This window comes from Oxyura jamaicensis, chromosome 22, assembly GCF_011077185.1.
Source record: "Oxyura jamaicensis isolate SHBP4307 breed ruddy duck chromosome 22, BPBGC_Ojam_1.0, whole genome shotgun sequence".
Lineage (NCBI taxonomy): Eukaryota > Metazoa > Chordata > Aves > Anseriformes > Anatidae > Oxyura > Oxyura jamaicensis.
This window is the reverse complement of record NC_048914.1, coordinates 5,076,991-5,090,326: the sequence shown is the minus strand read 5'-3', so window position 1 is coordinate 5,090,326 and position 13,336 is coordinate 5,076,991. Positions and strand designations below refer to the sequence as shown.

The window sequence follows — 13,336 nt, the reverse complement described above, 5'->3', positions numbered from 1 at the left end:
ACTGAGCTCAGAAACAAGGTGCCAAGAGCTGCACAGCCCTATGGCAGTCTCTTGGCCCCTTGTCCCAGCACTGCTGCAGTGCTGAGCCTGCACCTGAGCACACCGCACGCTGCAGCAGCAAGCCAAAAACAAGGAGGAAAATCAGGAGTCAGCAAACAGGCTGCAGCTACCACGAGGCAATGGAGAACAGTAAATGCAGCTGGGGCAGGGATGCTTTTCAGCCTGTTAGGGCTGGGTAGGTAAAATGCTCCAAAAAAAAAACAAAGATTTAGTTGTGGTTACCCAGGGAGCACAAAAGAACCCCCTCCTGCCCTGATGGAGCATTCCTCCTGGGCGGGCGAGCAGGCTGCTGTCACCTTCAGGAGGCAGGTCCAGGAACACATTGGCAGGGACCCCTGGGCAAGGAGCATACAAAACGGAGTGTGGCAGAGCAGGCAGAACAGGCGAGACAAACAGCAGGAAAAAAATCTGCTGGAGAGCCGTGGCTGCCTCGCGGCGCTGCGCCCAGGACATCCCCAGCGCAGCACTGCCGGTAGTCCCTGTTCATCACCTCAGTGATGGCTCGTCAATCTGTTCCTCACTCCCCTTCCATATTAGGCATAATTTAGCAGCTCCTCTCTCCTCCTCCTTCTGTGCTGTAATTAGCACTTTTTGGCTTGAGTCATGTCCTTTAATCATATCTGGACTGCAGTCACTCCTGCCAAGGTGAGTAATTCCCCAGGCAGAGATAAAGCCCTCTGCACTTCTTGAGCTTTTGCCAGGTCAAGCATTCAGAGGGATGCAGTGGCCAGAGCATGTACCAGATACAACATCGGGCCTTGGGCAAGTGGCAGTGCCAAGAAGGTTAAGGCAATTATTTCCTGTGCCCTCCTGTTCCTCCCAAGTGGGAATTACAAAGCAAACTTGGTTGTTATTACTAAATTGCTCTGAGACCAGTGGCTGAGCTGTGCAGGAGAGGAGAGTGCGACTCAGAGACGTACTTTGCACAAATTTGTCCCCACTGATACATGTCCATCGTGGCAAGTGGCTCGGGGACAGCCCCTGGCTGTGGTACAGGGAAGGCTGGAGCTGCAGGTAGGTTTAGGGCTCGTTGCTTTCCCAGTGCACGGAGAGCAGAGCGGCTGTGCAGCTGGCTGTGTTCTGGGATGTGACCGGCCACAGACCTGCAGCCTGTGGGTGCTCTCAAGACAGCCACTGGCAGGTCTGGGTACTGGCCCCCAAGGACTTCAGTGCGTGGCTCTGAGTCAAGTGGGTAGAGAAAAATGGGGGAGAAAATGAGCAGTTCTGGAACAGAATGGTGCAGAGAGGGACGTCAGACCCGCTTCGGGCAGGGGTAGGCTGCAGTTTCGAGGGGACCTTAGGATAATGATAGTAGCTGAGGGATCCTGAGATGGTGCTGCAGACCTCCCGGGCACTTAAGGAAAGTTGGTCATGAAACATTTTATAGCTTATGAGGAGCTCGTAAGGCAGCCAGGACCTGGATAATGGGGGATTTTAATTACTTGGATATTGATGGACGTAATAACTGTGCAGCAAACCACAAAGGGAAACCTGTGGCTAGAGGGGAGAGCAAGATTGATCTATGCACAGCATGTTAAATAACCTAAGCCGTTCGGATCTTCTTCTGGCCCTGGCTCCAGGAGAACAGCCAAGTATGATAAATAAGGTTGGGGTTGAGAGGTGTCTAGAATCCAAATGTTTATATTCTTGTTCGATTTCAAATATTCACCGGAGTGGTAGCAGGAGTCGTGGCAAAGCACTTGCTCAGCGTGCCAGGCGGCTGCGAGTGCTGCGGGAGTGGGGCTGGCCACCCAGCTGCCACGGGGAGCGGCTGCAAGCAGGGAGAGGCAGCTCGGGAGCTTTTGCATGGAGTTTCTGAGAGTTGAGAAGCACCTGGAGCACCCCTGCCCCCCACACCACGCACCCGGGGCCCACCAGAGATTCCAGCTGCCAGGGAAGGGCAGGAGCTGAGCCCAGGGCTCGGGGCAGCCCAATCCCTGCTCCAGCGGCAGCAGAGGTTGCTGTTGGTTTTTGCTCTTGCCTGGGAAGACAGCAAGGCTGGGGGATGCAGCCAGGGACTGTTTCCAATGTGTTACCTGAGGTGGGGGGGGTGGGAGGGGCAACAAGACATCTTTGCTCCTTTCACCCTGCTCATGCACTATACAAGGGGCTTTTGGAGAGCAGAGCACCCTCCTCTTGGGTTTCCAGGCAGGGTACAAGAGCGATCCCTCCCCAGCCCTAGCCTGGGTTGTGGAGAAAATGGCTGCAGCACCTGGAAAAGTCACTGTGCCTGTGCGTCAGCTGCTGGGCGAGACACTAGGCTGGAAAATGGGTGGCGGAGCACCTGAGTGTGCCGCGCTCATGTCTGCAGAAGGTGGACTCGCAGAGGGGGACGGGGAGTGCCGTGCCGTGCCGTGGCTGCCGGGCGGGTCCCGAGGCTCGCAATGGAAGTGTGTGCATCAGTCTGCCTGGGGCAGCACCTCTGTTTGTATTGATAAGGCCGTTTTCTGTGTGGGCAGTGCTAATTTGGGTCTGCAGCCGCTGCTCTGGTTTACAGCCGAAGGCTGCGACATTCCTGTTGGTTTTGCATCAGCTCTCTGGCAGGAATCTTTCCCAACCGATCTGGCAGGTGCTGCCTGACTCAGGGGGTGGAACAAAGCCCGGGCACAGCCCCAGCCCAGCAGCGCTGCTGGGCAGCTAAACGAGGAGAAGTCCACCTGGGAGCTGGGCCTGGGGCACCAACAGCTCTGAGAGGGCCCCGAGCTCCCCGCAGGGAGCAGCGACCCACAGGAACGTGCAGGAATGCGCAGCCTGGCCCTTGGGCACATCCAGCTGGGACTGCTCTTTTGCGGTTTGACTTCAATAAAGAGCAGAATAAATGGGCCTAACGCTGCCCGTTGCAGAGCCGCGGCACTTCGGGTATCATCTAGGCTCTGGGCAGCGACCAGTGCCGCAGCGCCATGCACCTCTCTTCAGAATTTCCTTTGCTCTTGCACAACAAATGCCAAGCACCGTGTTATTTTCAAATGTGTTGTGGCATCTTTAGGCATAGGGCCCACTAAATTATTTAAATGCAATGTGCTTCCAGTCGCAATGCACCTGAGACCTTAGATGTCTGCATCTTGTGATCAATATTAGACAGCAGTGCTTTGGAAACAGAGAGAAATCAAAGCTCTCGCAGAGAAGCTGTCCCAGCCTGCCGGGAGGAGAGGCAGGAAGGGGCCGTGCATCACTGTCTGGGCGCTGAGAGCGCGCAGGATCCGCCCGCGCTGACTTTAAAGGAGATGAAGCTGATTAATGCCTGTGCTGTCACTGCATGCTTCTCTCACACGGTGTTTCGTAAACTGTAGTCAGATATGATGAGCCCTCGCTATGCCGTTTGTCGGCCTGGGAAAGCCGTGGGCTCAGAAGCAGGTTCTGAGGAACCACACAGCAATTCAGGCACCTTCCTCATCCCCCGGAGCAGTGCTGGCAGAGCCCACGGTCCCTGCAGAAGGGTCCCAGAGCCCTCCCACCTCTCCTCTGGCTGCCCCACTCCATTTCCCTGCAGAGGGGGGCACAGATCTGCGCCCTCCCTCCCCTGGTTGAGCTTTGCCGGGGCTCTGCCCGTGCAGGGGCAGGGAGTGAGGGCTCCAGGAGGGCCTTCAACAGGGACAGCTTCTTTGGGGAGCCCTTGCCTGGCGCTGGCATCACCGACCAGCCTTTGTTTAGGTGCTTTGAAGCACGGGGACAGCCCCCACATCTCCCCCGCAGTGGCCACCTGCATGAGCTCCCTGGGAGCCCTTATTATATTTTTCATTTAGCCAGAGTGACTTTTTTTCCCCTCCAGTTTGCTGTTTGCCTGAAATGGTCTGAAATGTAATAGACCAAGACAATCATCAGTATGAAATATTTCCTACATAAAATATGCAGTAGCTATTCAGAAATGAAGATCGAGTGGAATGAGAGCTGCCAGACAAAGATTTAAAGGTGCTGACATGTTCCTATAGGCTGTTTACTGAAGATATCTTCGCCTAAGCCCCAGTTTTAGGACTGCCTTTCAAAAGAGGGCACAAAATAAAATTTAGCAAGGAGCTTTAATAATTCAAGGTGCCGTGTGCTGAGCTTTTTGTTACCCTTATGGGAATGAAACCTCATTTCAAAGGACCTTGACTTTCTTCTGATAGTGCAGGAGAAGTGGCACTGCCAGAGCTATTTTTGCACTGAGACACTGATTGGGTGTGAAACCTGTCTCTGGTGGCTGTGCCAGCAAACCCGGGCAGACAAAACACGGATGCATATGGCCTGATTTCCCTCAGGATGCCAATGCCGAGGGATTTGGGGGCGCTCTCTGTAAAATCAGGCCACTTGGGCATCTGGTGTTACGAAAAGCTGCGCAGCTGCCGCAGAAGTGCGGAGCTGGGGGTTTGTTGGCTGCTCTTGCTTCACGTGCTGTGGTGCTTCTGTCTCGGTGCCTGCGTGCTACGGGTTGGGCTGACCCCCGCCTTGGGCTGGGTGCTGCATGTACCCGCTGCTCCAGAGCCCGGGGGAGGACCTTGGCTTCATCTGGGGCGGTTTTCCTTTTCTGGACCCTTTTGGAAATCATACGTCCCCTACCACAGCATGACAGTGATCACCAAGAATTAAGAAAGTGAACTGTGTGTGCCCAGAAGTTGCAGCATTATCCTGGTGGCATCCTGAACCTTCAATCGGGGGCTGCAATGAAGCTGGTAATGGAGAATAAGAGTGTACCCTTATCCCTCAGCACATCACCACCAAGTGACCACCCGTGCCTTGAGGCCCCTTGCTGCCCCGGTCTGCTCGCGTCTCTCCGCCACGTCCCTGTTTCAGCTGGCCCCGAGTGACTCCAGCAGACTCCAGTAACCGTGGCCCAGCCACAGACCCAGCATCCATTTCAGACCTCTGCCTGTTACTCAGACTGGAAGCAGGCATTTCAGTAAGCAAACCTGTCAAGTAATAGGGAAATGTGGGCCAATCAAGAGCCCTATTTTTTAGACCGAGCAGCTTGTTTTTGTCAGCCCAATACCAGGTTCAGCCTGAAAGAATCATAGAATACCCAAGCTGGAAAGGACCCGCAAGGATTGCTGCATCCCACTCTGTAAAGGTGTGATGAGAGCTGGTGACCTGAGGCTGTCTTCATGGCTTGGGACCTGCATGTGCCCGGCCGCCCTGGGCTCTGAAGAAACGTGCCCTGCCATGGTGTTGCAGTGCCATACTTCATTGCTCCAGGGGCAAGAGGAGACAAGGCTAACAGACGTGGATGCCAAAGGCAGTGGAAAGCCCGTGTCTTGCAAACCGTTTGCGCCCCTCCGCAGCACTCACTGCAGCGCTCGTGAAATACAAACCCAAATTCTGCTTTATCCTCTCCCCACCACCTGCACTGCCGTGCTGCCTGCCGTGCCCCTGGCGGGGGGACCGCAGGATTCTGCTGCCACCTCGCGATGGGAGCGGGCTCTGGGTTTCCAGGCGGGTCAGCACCTGGGTGTCTGTGCCCTCGCAGGGGAAGCGTGAGCCTTGCAGCACAGCCAGCTTTTAGGAATTCCAGCTTTATTAGCCTGTGTAATTCCCCTGCTCTCCAGTTGCTCTTGCAGCCTCCGCAGAGGGGCTCCGAGGCCGCCGGGTGACACACTCCTCCCGGCGCCCTGGGGCCGCGCTGGGTGCCCTGCGTGCCTGGCGGGGGCTACGGACAGCGGCACGGTGTTTGCCCTGGTAAACTCCAGCAGAGAATCATGAAATCATGGAAAAATAACTACGGCAAATATGCAGACTGGGCCTGGAAGGGACCTGCTCCTAATTAACTCGGCCCAGAACTAGATCCTCCAGCAACAGAGATGCGCTGGGTGTGTATCTGCTAGCGCCAGCCTCCAGCAGCTGCCAGCCACGTTCTGCAGAACAGAGCCACGGCAGCACCGCAGCCCTGGCTGCATTCAGGGACGAGACCCTGCTAGGGGCTGTGCCCAGCCCTCCCAGCCGTGGGGTCCGAGCAGTGGTGGGGTCCTCCTGGTGGGGGCAGCTGCAGCGCACAATGCCCAGGGGTGGCGTGGGGCAGGCAGGGATGCTGCAGAGCAAGCGGCTTGGAACTGGGGAGGGGAGGCAGCTTGCTCTGAGCCTGGGACCTGCGCGAGTGGGAAGGGGCTGCAGGGAGGGAAGGGAGGGAGGGGGTGTCAGTGACGGTCACCATTAGGCTTGAGTCCTGCAACCTCCTGCGCCTGCCCTGGGCAGCACCTCGCCAGCTGCCAGGGCATCATGCGCTTATCAGCCCGTCCCTGGTGGTGTCCCTGACGCTCTTCAGGAAGCTGAAGATGTGCGAGCCCCCGGTCCCTTTGGCCTCCAGCGCGGCCGGGGGCCTCCCAGCCCAGCCGCCCACCTCCGCCCACCCCGCCTTGGCTTTGGCCACGGCGATGTACTTGGTGACGATGGTGATGTGGTAGGACCTGAAGTCCGCCAGCGCCGTGATGCAGCGGTTGAAAGCCGCACGCAGCCGCGTGTCTCCGGAGCAGAGCACGTGCTGCTTCAGGGAGGGGGCCCGGCGGATCTCCTCTATGAAGGCTCGGTGGGGAGGGGGCATGTAGTCCCTCATCCTGTGCAGGAACGCGGCTGCAAAACACCAGCAGAGGAAGAAGGAAGGTGAGGGGAAATGGGATGAAGCTCTCAGAGAGTGGCCAAGCTGCAGCAAGGGTGCCGGTACAGTCGGTGGGCACGAGTCTCATGCTGCAAAGCCCGGGTGTCCCTAACCCGGACTGTGCAGCTACGTAGGTGGCAGGAAACCTTCTCAAGATACTGCAGTGTGATTCTGTGTCTGAAATGCAAGCTGTCAAATATTCCCATCTCTGATCCTGTCTCATATCTTGGTGCTATATACCCCTGCTAAGCTAGGGGCATGTGGGAAAACTATATAGATGCCAGGCATTCCTTTAGACTGAAATATTGGATTTTCCTCTTCTTGCTTATTCCATGAAGGTCTGTCTATGCACCTGGAAAAACTAATAAAGTTAATGTTAAACCAACGGAGGACCTTAGGAGTGGGTGTAATGTAAATCAAAGAGAAGAGGAGATGCAGATAGCTGGTCCTTTCAACGCAATGTGAATGCTCTCAAAACTCTTCTCAGCTGTCATTTGCTGGGACTGCCCCTGCCCTTTCCTGCCCCTGCTGCACTGATCCTCACCTGGAGGCCCTTGGGAAGGCTGTGCAGGGGCAGCTGCGTCCCAGCCAGCCAGGAACTTACCCAGGGCTTTTGCCTCCCAGATCCCTGGGCTGGAGCCCAGCACAGGAGCAAGCCGGATCCCAAGCCCCACTCAAGCGCTGCGTCGGGCCTCACGTCAGTGCCTGGGGAACCCCTCTGCTTGCAGGTGCTGTGCTGTACTGCCTGCCAACACCAAAACCCCAAAACAAACCTCCTGCTGGCTGGTCCCCTCTGCCCAGACCCCCCTCTGTCCCCAGCACTGAGTTATGCCATTTAGTGCCAGGTAAGATCCTCCTCGCAGTCTCCTGTCCTCTCATCTGTCTTGGTGCATTAAATGAATTGAGAAAGAAAACCCATATTAGGTCAGCGCTTCATTAGAGTTGTTTTTAACCCTAAAAGGCAGGTTTTAGCCCTTGCTTTCAGCCTTTATTTATTGTTTGCTATTAGCGTGGTTTCACTAATTTCTGATAAATATATTCTGTTGTGGGCCAGACTATTGCAAAGCTATGTGAATGGATGAGCTCAGTTACTGGCAGGATGCTGGCATGCTCTGCCGCCTCATCTCTGTACCCATATATAACCTCAGTAAAAAGTTGACATGCAAAAAACAAAGTCTGTCCCTCCGGGAATTTATAGCAGCATGGAGGTGCTTGCCAGAGCCTCATTTATGGACTTCCTCTGTTATGTACTGAGGACAGCCTCTTCCCAGCCAGATGCTGTGACAAGGCTTTTGGGAGGGCGAGATGGACACGCGGCCCTATCAGCTGGTAAATCTGCTGTAGGCAAAGCCATGGGAAATGCGCTGGCCCCCAAATGCCCCCCAAATTATTAAAAAAAAAAAAAAAAAAAAGGGAGGAGTGTTTGACTTACTGCTTTCCTGGCTGTGGTGAATCCCCAAAAGCTCATCAAAAGCATGCAGGATGGTGCTCTGTGCCGCGCTCCCTCCCGAGAACGCCATGGGCTCCTCAGAGACCCCTTCGTACACCAGCCCCTCCGGCATCGCGGGGTTGTCCTTCCAGCTGAGCCAGGAGACAAGGTGCTCAGGAAGGGGGCGGCCACACAGTGAAGCCCCCACATTTTGTAAACAGGTCAGACTGCAGGAAAGTGACCCTGGGCTGACAAGATTGGGTAAAACCTTCCTGACCCCATCCTTGGATCGCCTCCCCCTCACTGAGCCTTGCCAGCCGTCCTCAAGCACAAGATAAATTCGGAAACTGAACACCACATCAAGGTGCACAGCAAGGTCGCAGCTGTAGGGAGAAATCCATCACTGTCTTTCTTCCCACAAGCAAGGGATCGCTCCATGGGTCTCCAGGCACTGGCCCTGCCGTGGCTGCATCCCCAGCCCCTGTGCCAGATCCTGGGGGCTGGCACTGAGTGGGCAAGAGGGAAGCGGCTGCCCTGGTGCACAGAGTAAAGCAGCACCTCAGGCAGTAGTTCCCTGAGTCCCCATGAGGAGAAGCCCGGTTGCCTCTGCCCCAGTAAGAGCCACACAAGAGCACCTCTGAGCCCCTGAAGTTTTGACTTTGGATTTTTCTCTGTTCTTGCTGATGATGTCTTTAAAGACAGTGCAGGAGAGTCTTTATTTCTTTGAGCAGAGCACAAGCCCATAATGAGATTTCCTCCCTCTCATAAAAGATGCTCGCCCTCAGTAGGGCTGGGAACTGGGCAGCGCTGCTGCCTCCCCCCTCTCTGTACACCACTAACTCTCAGCCCGTGCCATACTGGTTTCTGCGCCTGTTGTGCAAAAATGGATAAATGCTCTCTTACAAATGGAAAGAGAAGTTATAATTTCAGAGAGATAATGTGCCTGGCACAAAAATATCTCTTGACCTTCCGAAGAATGCACCATTTCATGAAGCTTTCGGTACTGGCTGTTAGGGCTGTTTGACTGCAGAAGCAGATTTTGCTCAAATTGCAGAGAAAATAGATTCATTATCAAATACCTTAATATTTTTAGCTCTCCCATGGATGTATTTATAGTAACCTCTAGTAGTGGGAAGTTCTTATAAGCAGAAGGGAATTTAAAAGGCATGTTTTTCCAAGCTGATGACCATCAAGACAAGGTCAGTTGGGATAAAAAATGAAAGAAACATAATCAGGATGCATGGAGCCTTTTGACTTAGGAATGCTGAGACATGCCGAATAGAAATAAAAATAGAACCCCCCTGAGAAGCCCAAGAGTTGAGCAGTTTGGGATGCTTGCAGCCCAGCAGGGAAGATGAGGGATAACAAAACCACGGCGCTGGGCTCTTGTTGCCATATTGCTGCCTTGCCCCAGCAGGGCTGCCCCCTTCCCAGCAGAGCCCCTGCTCCCCCTGCCCGTGGTGTCTGTGGAGGGAAGTGCTCCATACTCACCCAGAGAGAAAGATCCGGATGACGGCATAAAACACTGCTGGATCCACATAATCTAGGAGGAAATTGAATCGGAGGTGTCACTGTGGGCAGTCTGCATCGGCGTTTCCCATGGGCAGGACCTTTATGAGCTGCTCTCTGGGCCAAGCACGAGCGTATTCGTGCAGTACACCCGGTGAGCTGCCCCATGCACAGCACCCCGAGGGCTGCCCCGCAGGCTCCTGCAGGCTGCTGTTACCATGCATCCGCTGCAGAGCCTTGCCCATGGCTCCGATGGCCGTCGCCAGCCCCTGCAGGGCTTGGTGCAAGGTCTCCTCATCAAGCTGCCGGATGGCACGAATGGCCTGAAGGATCGCCTGCAAGGAGCAGAGGGCGAGCACGAAGCAATGGAGGGTCTGGGATGTGCTCTGGATACTCGCTGGCAGCCCCAAGGGCTGGGATCTGGGGCCAGGCAGCTGCAGGGCACGGGGGGGAGGGCTCGTGCCCTACCTTAATGCCAGGCACGGCCGCCTTCTCCACCAGGAACGTGACGAGGATGAACCCCCTCAGGCTCTCTCCCCCAGGCAGCGATATGATGGTGTCCAGGTTCCTGCAGGGACAAATGGGGCGGTCAGCAGCAGCGATCCCCCTGCCCTCGCCAGCCCCCCAGCCCTGATGCTGCATCCCGGCCGCAGCGCTCTTGTGGGCTACACGCTGGGCCACAAGTCTGGTCCCTGGCAGCCAGGCTCTGCACGGGCTGGAACAGCCATGGTTCAGCCGTGATCATGGTGGCTTTGCTGCCGTTTCAGTGGTGTTTGTGTGCCAAAGACTGAGCTGTTTTTCTTCTGCTTGTGTACCGAGAGAGAGGTTTAACCTAAGCAGAGCCCTGCAGTGTAGGAGCACTAAGCCAATTCAAACAAAACTAATACTGTTAGAAAATAAATAAGCATCTTAAATACTTACTCAATTTCCAGTGGCCTGCAGGCATTTTGGGCATTGCCAGCAAATACACAGGGAAAGGGGAGAGGGAGAGAGAGAGAAGTGTTACAAATTGTTCTGGCAATGGACTGTGCCGTGTTACACAAACGAGTTTGCTCGACAGAGGGCAGCTCCATCCCTCGGGCAGACGCTCCCGCTTGCCCCACACGTGCCCATGGGGCAAAACCCCTCCCGGCCCTTAGCTGCGAGCTGCCCCCCCAGTTATGGTGGGTTTAAATGGCTTTGGTCAGGACTGGAGCTGTGTGGGCTCGTTGCCGCTGACCACGCCGCCGGAGCCGCGTTCGCTGTTTACCCGCTGGGGTCCTTCCTCCTCCAGTTGGCCAAGACAAAGTCTGCATGGCTGAGGATGGGGGGGAGCCCGAGGGCCTGCGAGACCTCCCAGAAGGGAACGGCGAGGTGGCGGGGCAGGACCTGTGGGGCAAAAGCACAGGAGAGGTTGTGCTCCAGCGCTGGCCTTGGGAAGGAGGCTTGGCTCCAGCAGGACGGTTCTTGCCGCAGTCCCAGGGGAGCAGCATGTGTGTCGGCTCCCCGGGAGCAGGGGAACCTGCTGTTACCTTCACAGTGCCCTCCTCGCCCTCCTGCCACAGGTAGCCCATGGTGATGAAGCTGAGCACCAGATGGGCCAAGTACAGCTCCTCGCGCCCTCGGAGGTGCCGCGTGCTCAGCTGAGGCATCTACAAAGAGACCCTGGTGAGCACGGAGCATTGCCGCCAAACAAAGAGCCGTGTCCGGGGGGACCTGTGTGCCCCCCCCAGCCAGGAGTGCCCCTCCTGTCACCTCTCCCTGCCCTTTTCCTTTCCCTCCCGCCCCTGCAGTGCTCCCCACGGACGGACAGGTTTGCTGCGTGCAATGGCTTGCAGTAACCCAGGGGATGTCACTGCCCCGCGCCGCGAGGAACTCGAGAGCTGCAGCTCTCGTGACATCTAGAGGGTTTCCCCTGCCACCACACTCCGTGCCTGCCTTGGCCGGCTGGGACACCCCAGCAGCTGTGTAAGGAGCTAGGGCTGTGCTGAAGGCTCTGCCTCTGCGTCGCATCTGTTATAACTAACAGTCCCTCCATATGCTTTCCATGCACACTGTCCTTCCATACAGCAGCACCAGCTAAGGCAGGAGCAGCACACACACACGCAGAGCTGCCCGTACACAGGGATCCTGCCAGCACAGGCAGTCAGGAGGTTTGGTTTGCTTTTCCGTGACTTTTGCAGACACAGCTATGCCAGAGCAAGGTTGAGAGCGCGCCAACACCAGCAGTGGTCACACATTTACCTGGTGAACGCGTGAGCGGAGCCGATGGCTCGCAATCAGCTGGGGCAGCTCACGGGCGATCTCCATCCACGGGCCATAGGGATCCGGCAGCTCTGTCTTGGTAGGTGTCGAGAAGCAAGGGGGGGCTGTCAGCACACAGCCCCCTGCACAGCACCTGCAGCGCTCCTCTCCCTGTGCTCCAGCAGAGCAGCCCAGTGCCGAGGGAGCCGACCCCGCGCCCCCCACCCCGCGGCGTGGGCAGGGGTTTCTGCAGGGAGGGACAGGAGCGGCTGTCAGCCAGCCCGGGCTCCAGCATCCATCCAGCCCTGCGAGGCACAGCTAATGGTTTATGTCTGGTTCCCCCACTTGTAATATCAGCCTGCATGATGGTGAATTAATGGACGATAAACAAGTATCTGCCTGTCCCTGAGAGCTCCCTCTGTAAATTGCGCCCCAGTGACAAATGGCACTGCTTTCAGCACGGGAGACTTGCTTTCTAAATTCTCTCCTCGTACTCCTGTGAAATCCTGTAAATCCAAGGCCAATATCTGAATTGCAAAGCCCCTTCCCCTCTCCCCTGTGCCACGTGCTGCAGTCAGTGTAATTTTTTAAGTGAGGAATTTTTCCTATGAAGCTGCCTGAGACAAAGTATCAGAGGCATTCCTCATTGATTTTCTAAACCCTTGTAAATAGCGTTAAATGGACACCCAACCAGCGCACCGCTCACCAACCCCTCTATTTCCCTGGTGTCTCCTGCAGCCCACAGGCACGGTGGCACAGCCATCTCCTACCAGAGGGTTGGGAAGCAGGAAGCCGTAATCCTCCGAGAGCTGAAACCGGCTCAGCGCCGAGGGCAGCGGGGTCTCCTCCTTTCCATCGCTGGCCTCCATCCCCGGTGCTGGCCGTGGGGCCGGGACGCGCTGCGGCTCCGTGGAGGCACCGACTGCCCCGTGCCCGGTATGTGCTGAGCCAGCGCAGCGTGCCCCGGCCACGAACCTTGTCCTGGGGGGCAGGTGAGGCTCCGGCCGCCCGCAGCCAGAGGGGTCGAGCAAACATGATTAAAGGTTGCTGATAAGCCAGTGTCGTGGAGCAAGCACTGAGCCCTGTCCTCGTCAGCATCCACCTCCTGAGCAGGCCCAGGGAAGGCTCCTTGCTGTGGGCAGGGGCTGCGAGCTGTCCCCCCAGCCTGGGAACTCCAGCAGCGCTGGTGGCTGATGCTCAGGGAAAAGCCCACAGCTCCCGGCAGGGCCCGCACCCGGCTGGTGACCCCCTCAGAGCAGGGGCTCCGAGTGCCTTGTCCCCACAGGAGCAATACATGCTCCGTCAGGCACCAGCTGCACCCTGAGCCCTGTGCTTGCATAAGGTGCTGCTGATTTACACACTAATAATATGCCAGTACAGACAAAATAAATTAATGGGAGCCACAACTGAAGCTGCTGCCACAAAGCAAGTGCTGCGTGGCAGGGAGTAAAACTCCCTAACCCACATTTCATGTCAGTTAAGGACTTATCTGCCTTTCCAGCTAACTCCCTAATGACTGAACGTGAGCTGAGGTTGTCATTAAATTCCCACTG

The 13,336-nt window shown here is 56.3% G+C and overlaps 1 protein-coding gene across 2 annotated transcripts; it reads right to left on the bottom strand.

Annotated features, from left to right (window-relative positions):
- Nucleotides 1-5,423: 5,423 nt before the first annotated feature.
- Nucleotides 5,424-12,771, bottom strand: IDO2 (indoleamine 2,3-dioxygenase 2). 2 transcript variants are annotated; one of them, XM_035345193.1, is made up of 10 exons: nucleotides 12,554-12,771; nucleotides 11,784-11,879; nucleotides 11,072-11,191; nucleotides 10,810-10,928; nucleotides 10,482-10,496; nucleotides 10,029-10,128; nucleotides 9,778-9,895; nucleotides 9,543-9,594; nucleotides 8,055-8,278; nucleotides 5,424-6,597 (listed from the first exon to the last, which is right to left on the bottom strand). In XM_035345193.1, exons 1-10 carry the CDS (start codon nucleotides 12,650-12,652, stop codon nucleotides 6,245-6,247), a joined length of 1,296 nt encoding a protein of 431 aa, XP_035201084.1. In that variant the 5' UTR covers nucleotides 12,653-12,771; the 3' UTR covers nucleotides 5,424-6,244. The 2 variants fall into 2 exon arrangements, with proteins under 2 accessions (XP_035201084.1, XP_035201085.1); XM_035345194.1 differs by having other exon boundaries at nucleotides 5,428-6,597; nucleotides 8,055-8,203; nucleotides 12,554-12,766.
- Nucleotides 12,772-13,336: the final 565 nt, after the last annotated feature.

Bases quoted from the DNA above. Each gene is read 5' to 3' on its own strand.
- IDO2 (XM_035345193.1), bottom strand. From the start codon at position 12,652: ATGGAGGCCAGCGATGGAAAGGAGGAGACCCCGCTGCCCTCGGCGCTG. The intron at 11,880-12,553 runs GTAGGAGATGGC...ACACCTACCAAG, and splicing joins TCCTGCTTCCCAACCCTCTG to ACAGAGCTGCCGGATCCCTA. The intron at 10,929-11,071 runs GTAACAGCAGGT...TTTGCCCCACAG, and splicing joins GCGAGGAGGGCACTGTGAAG to GTCCTGCCCCGCCACCTCGC.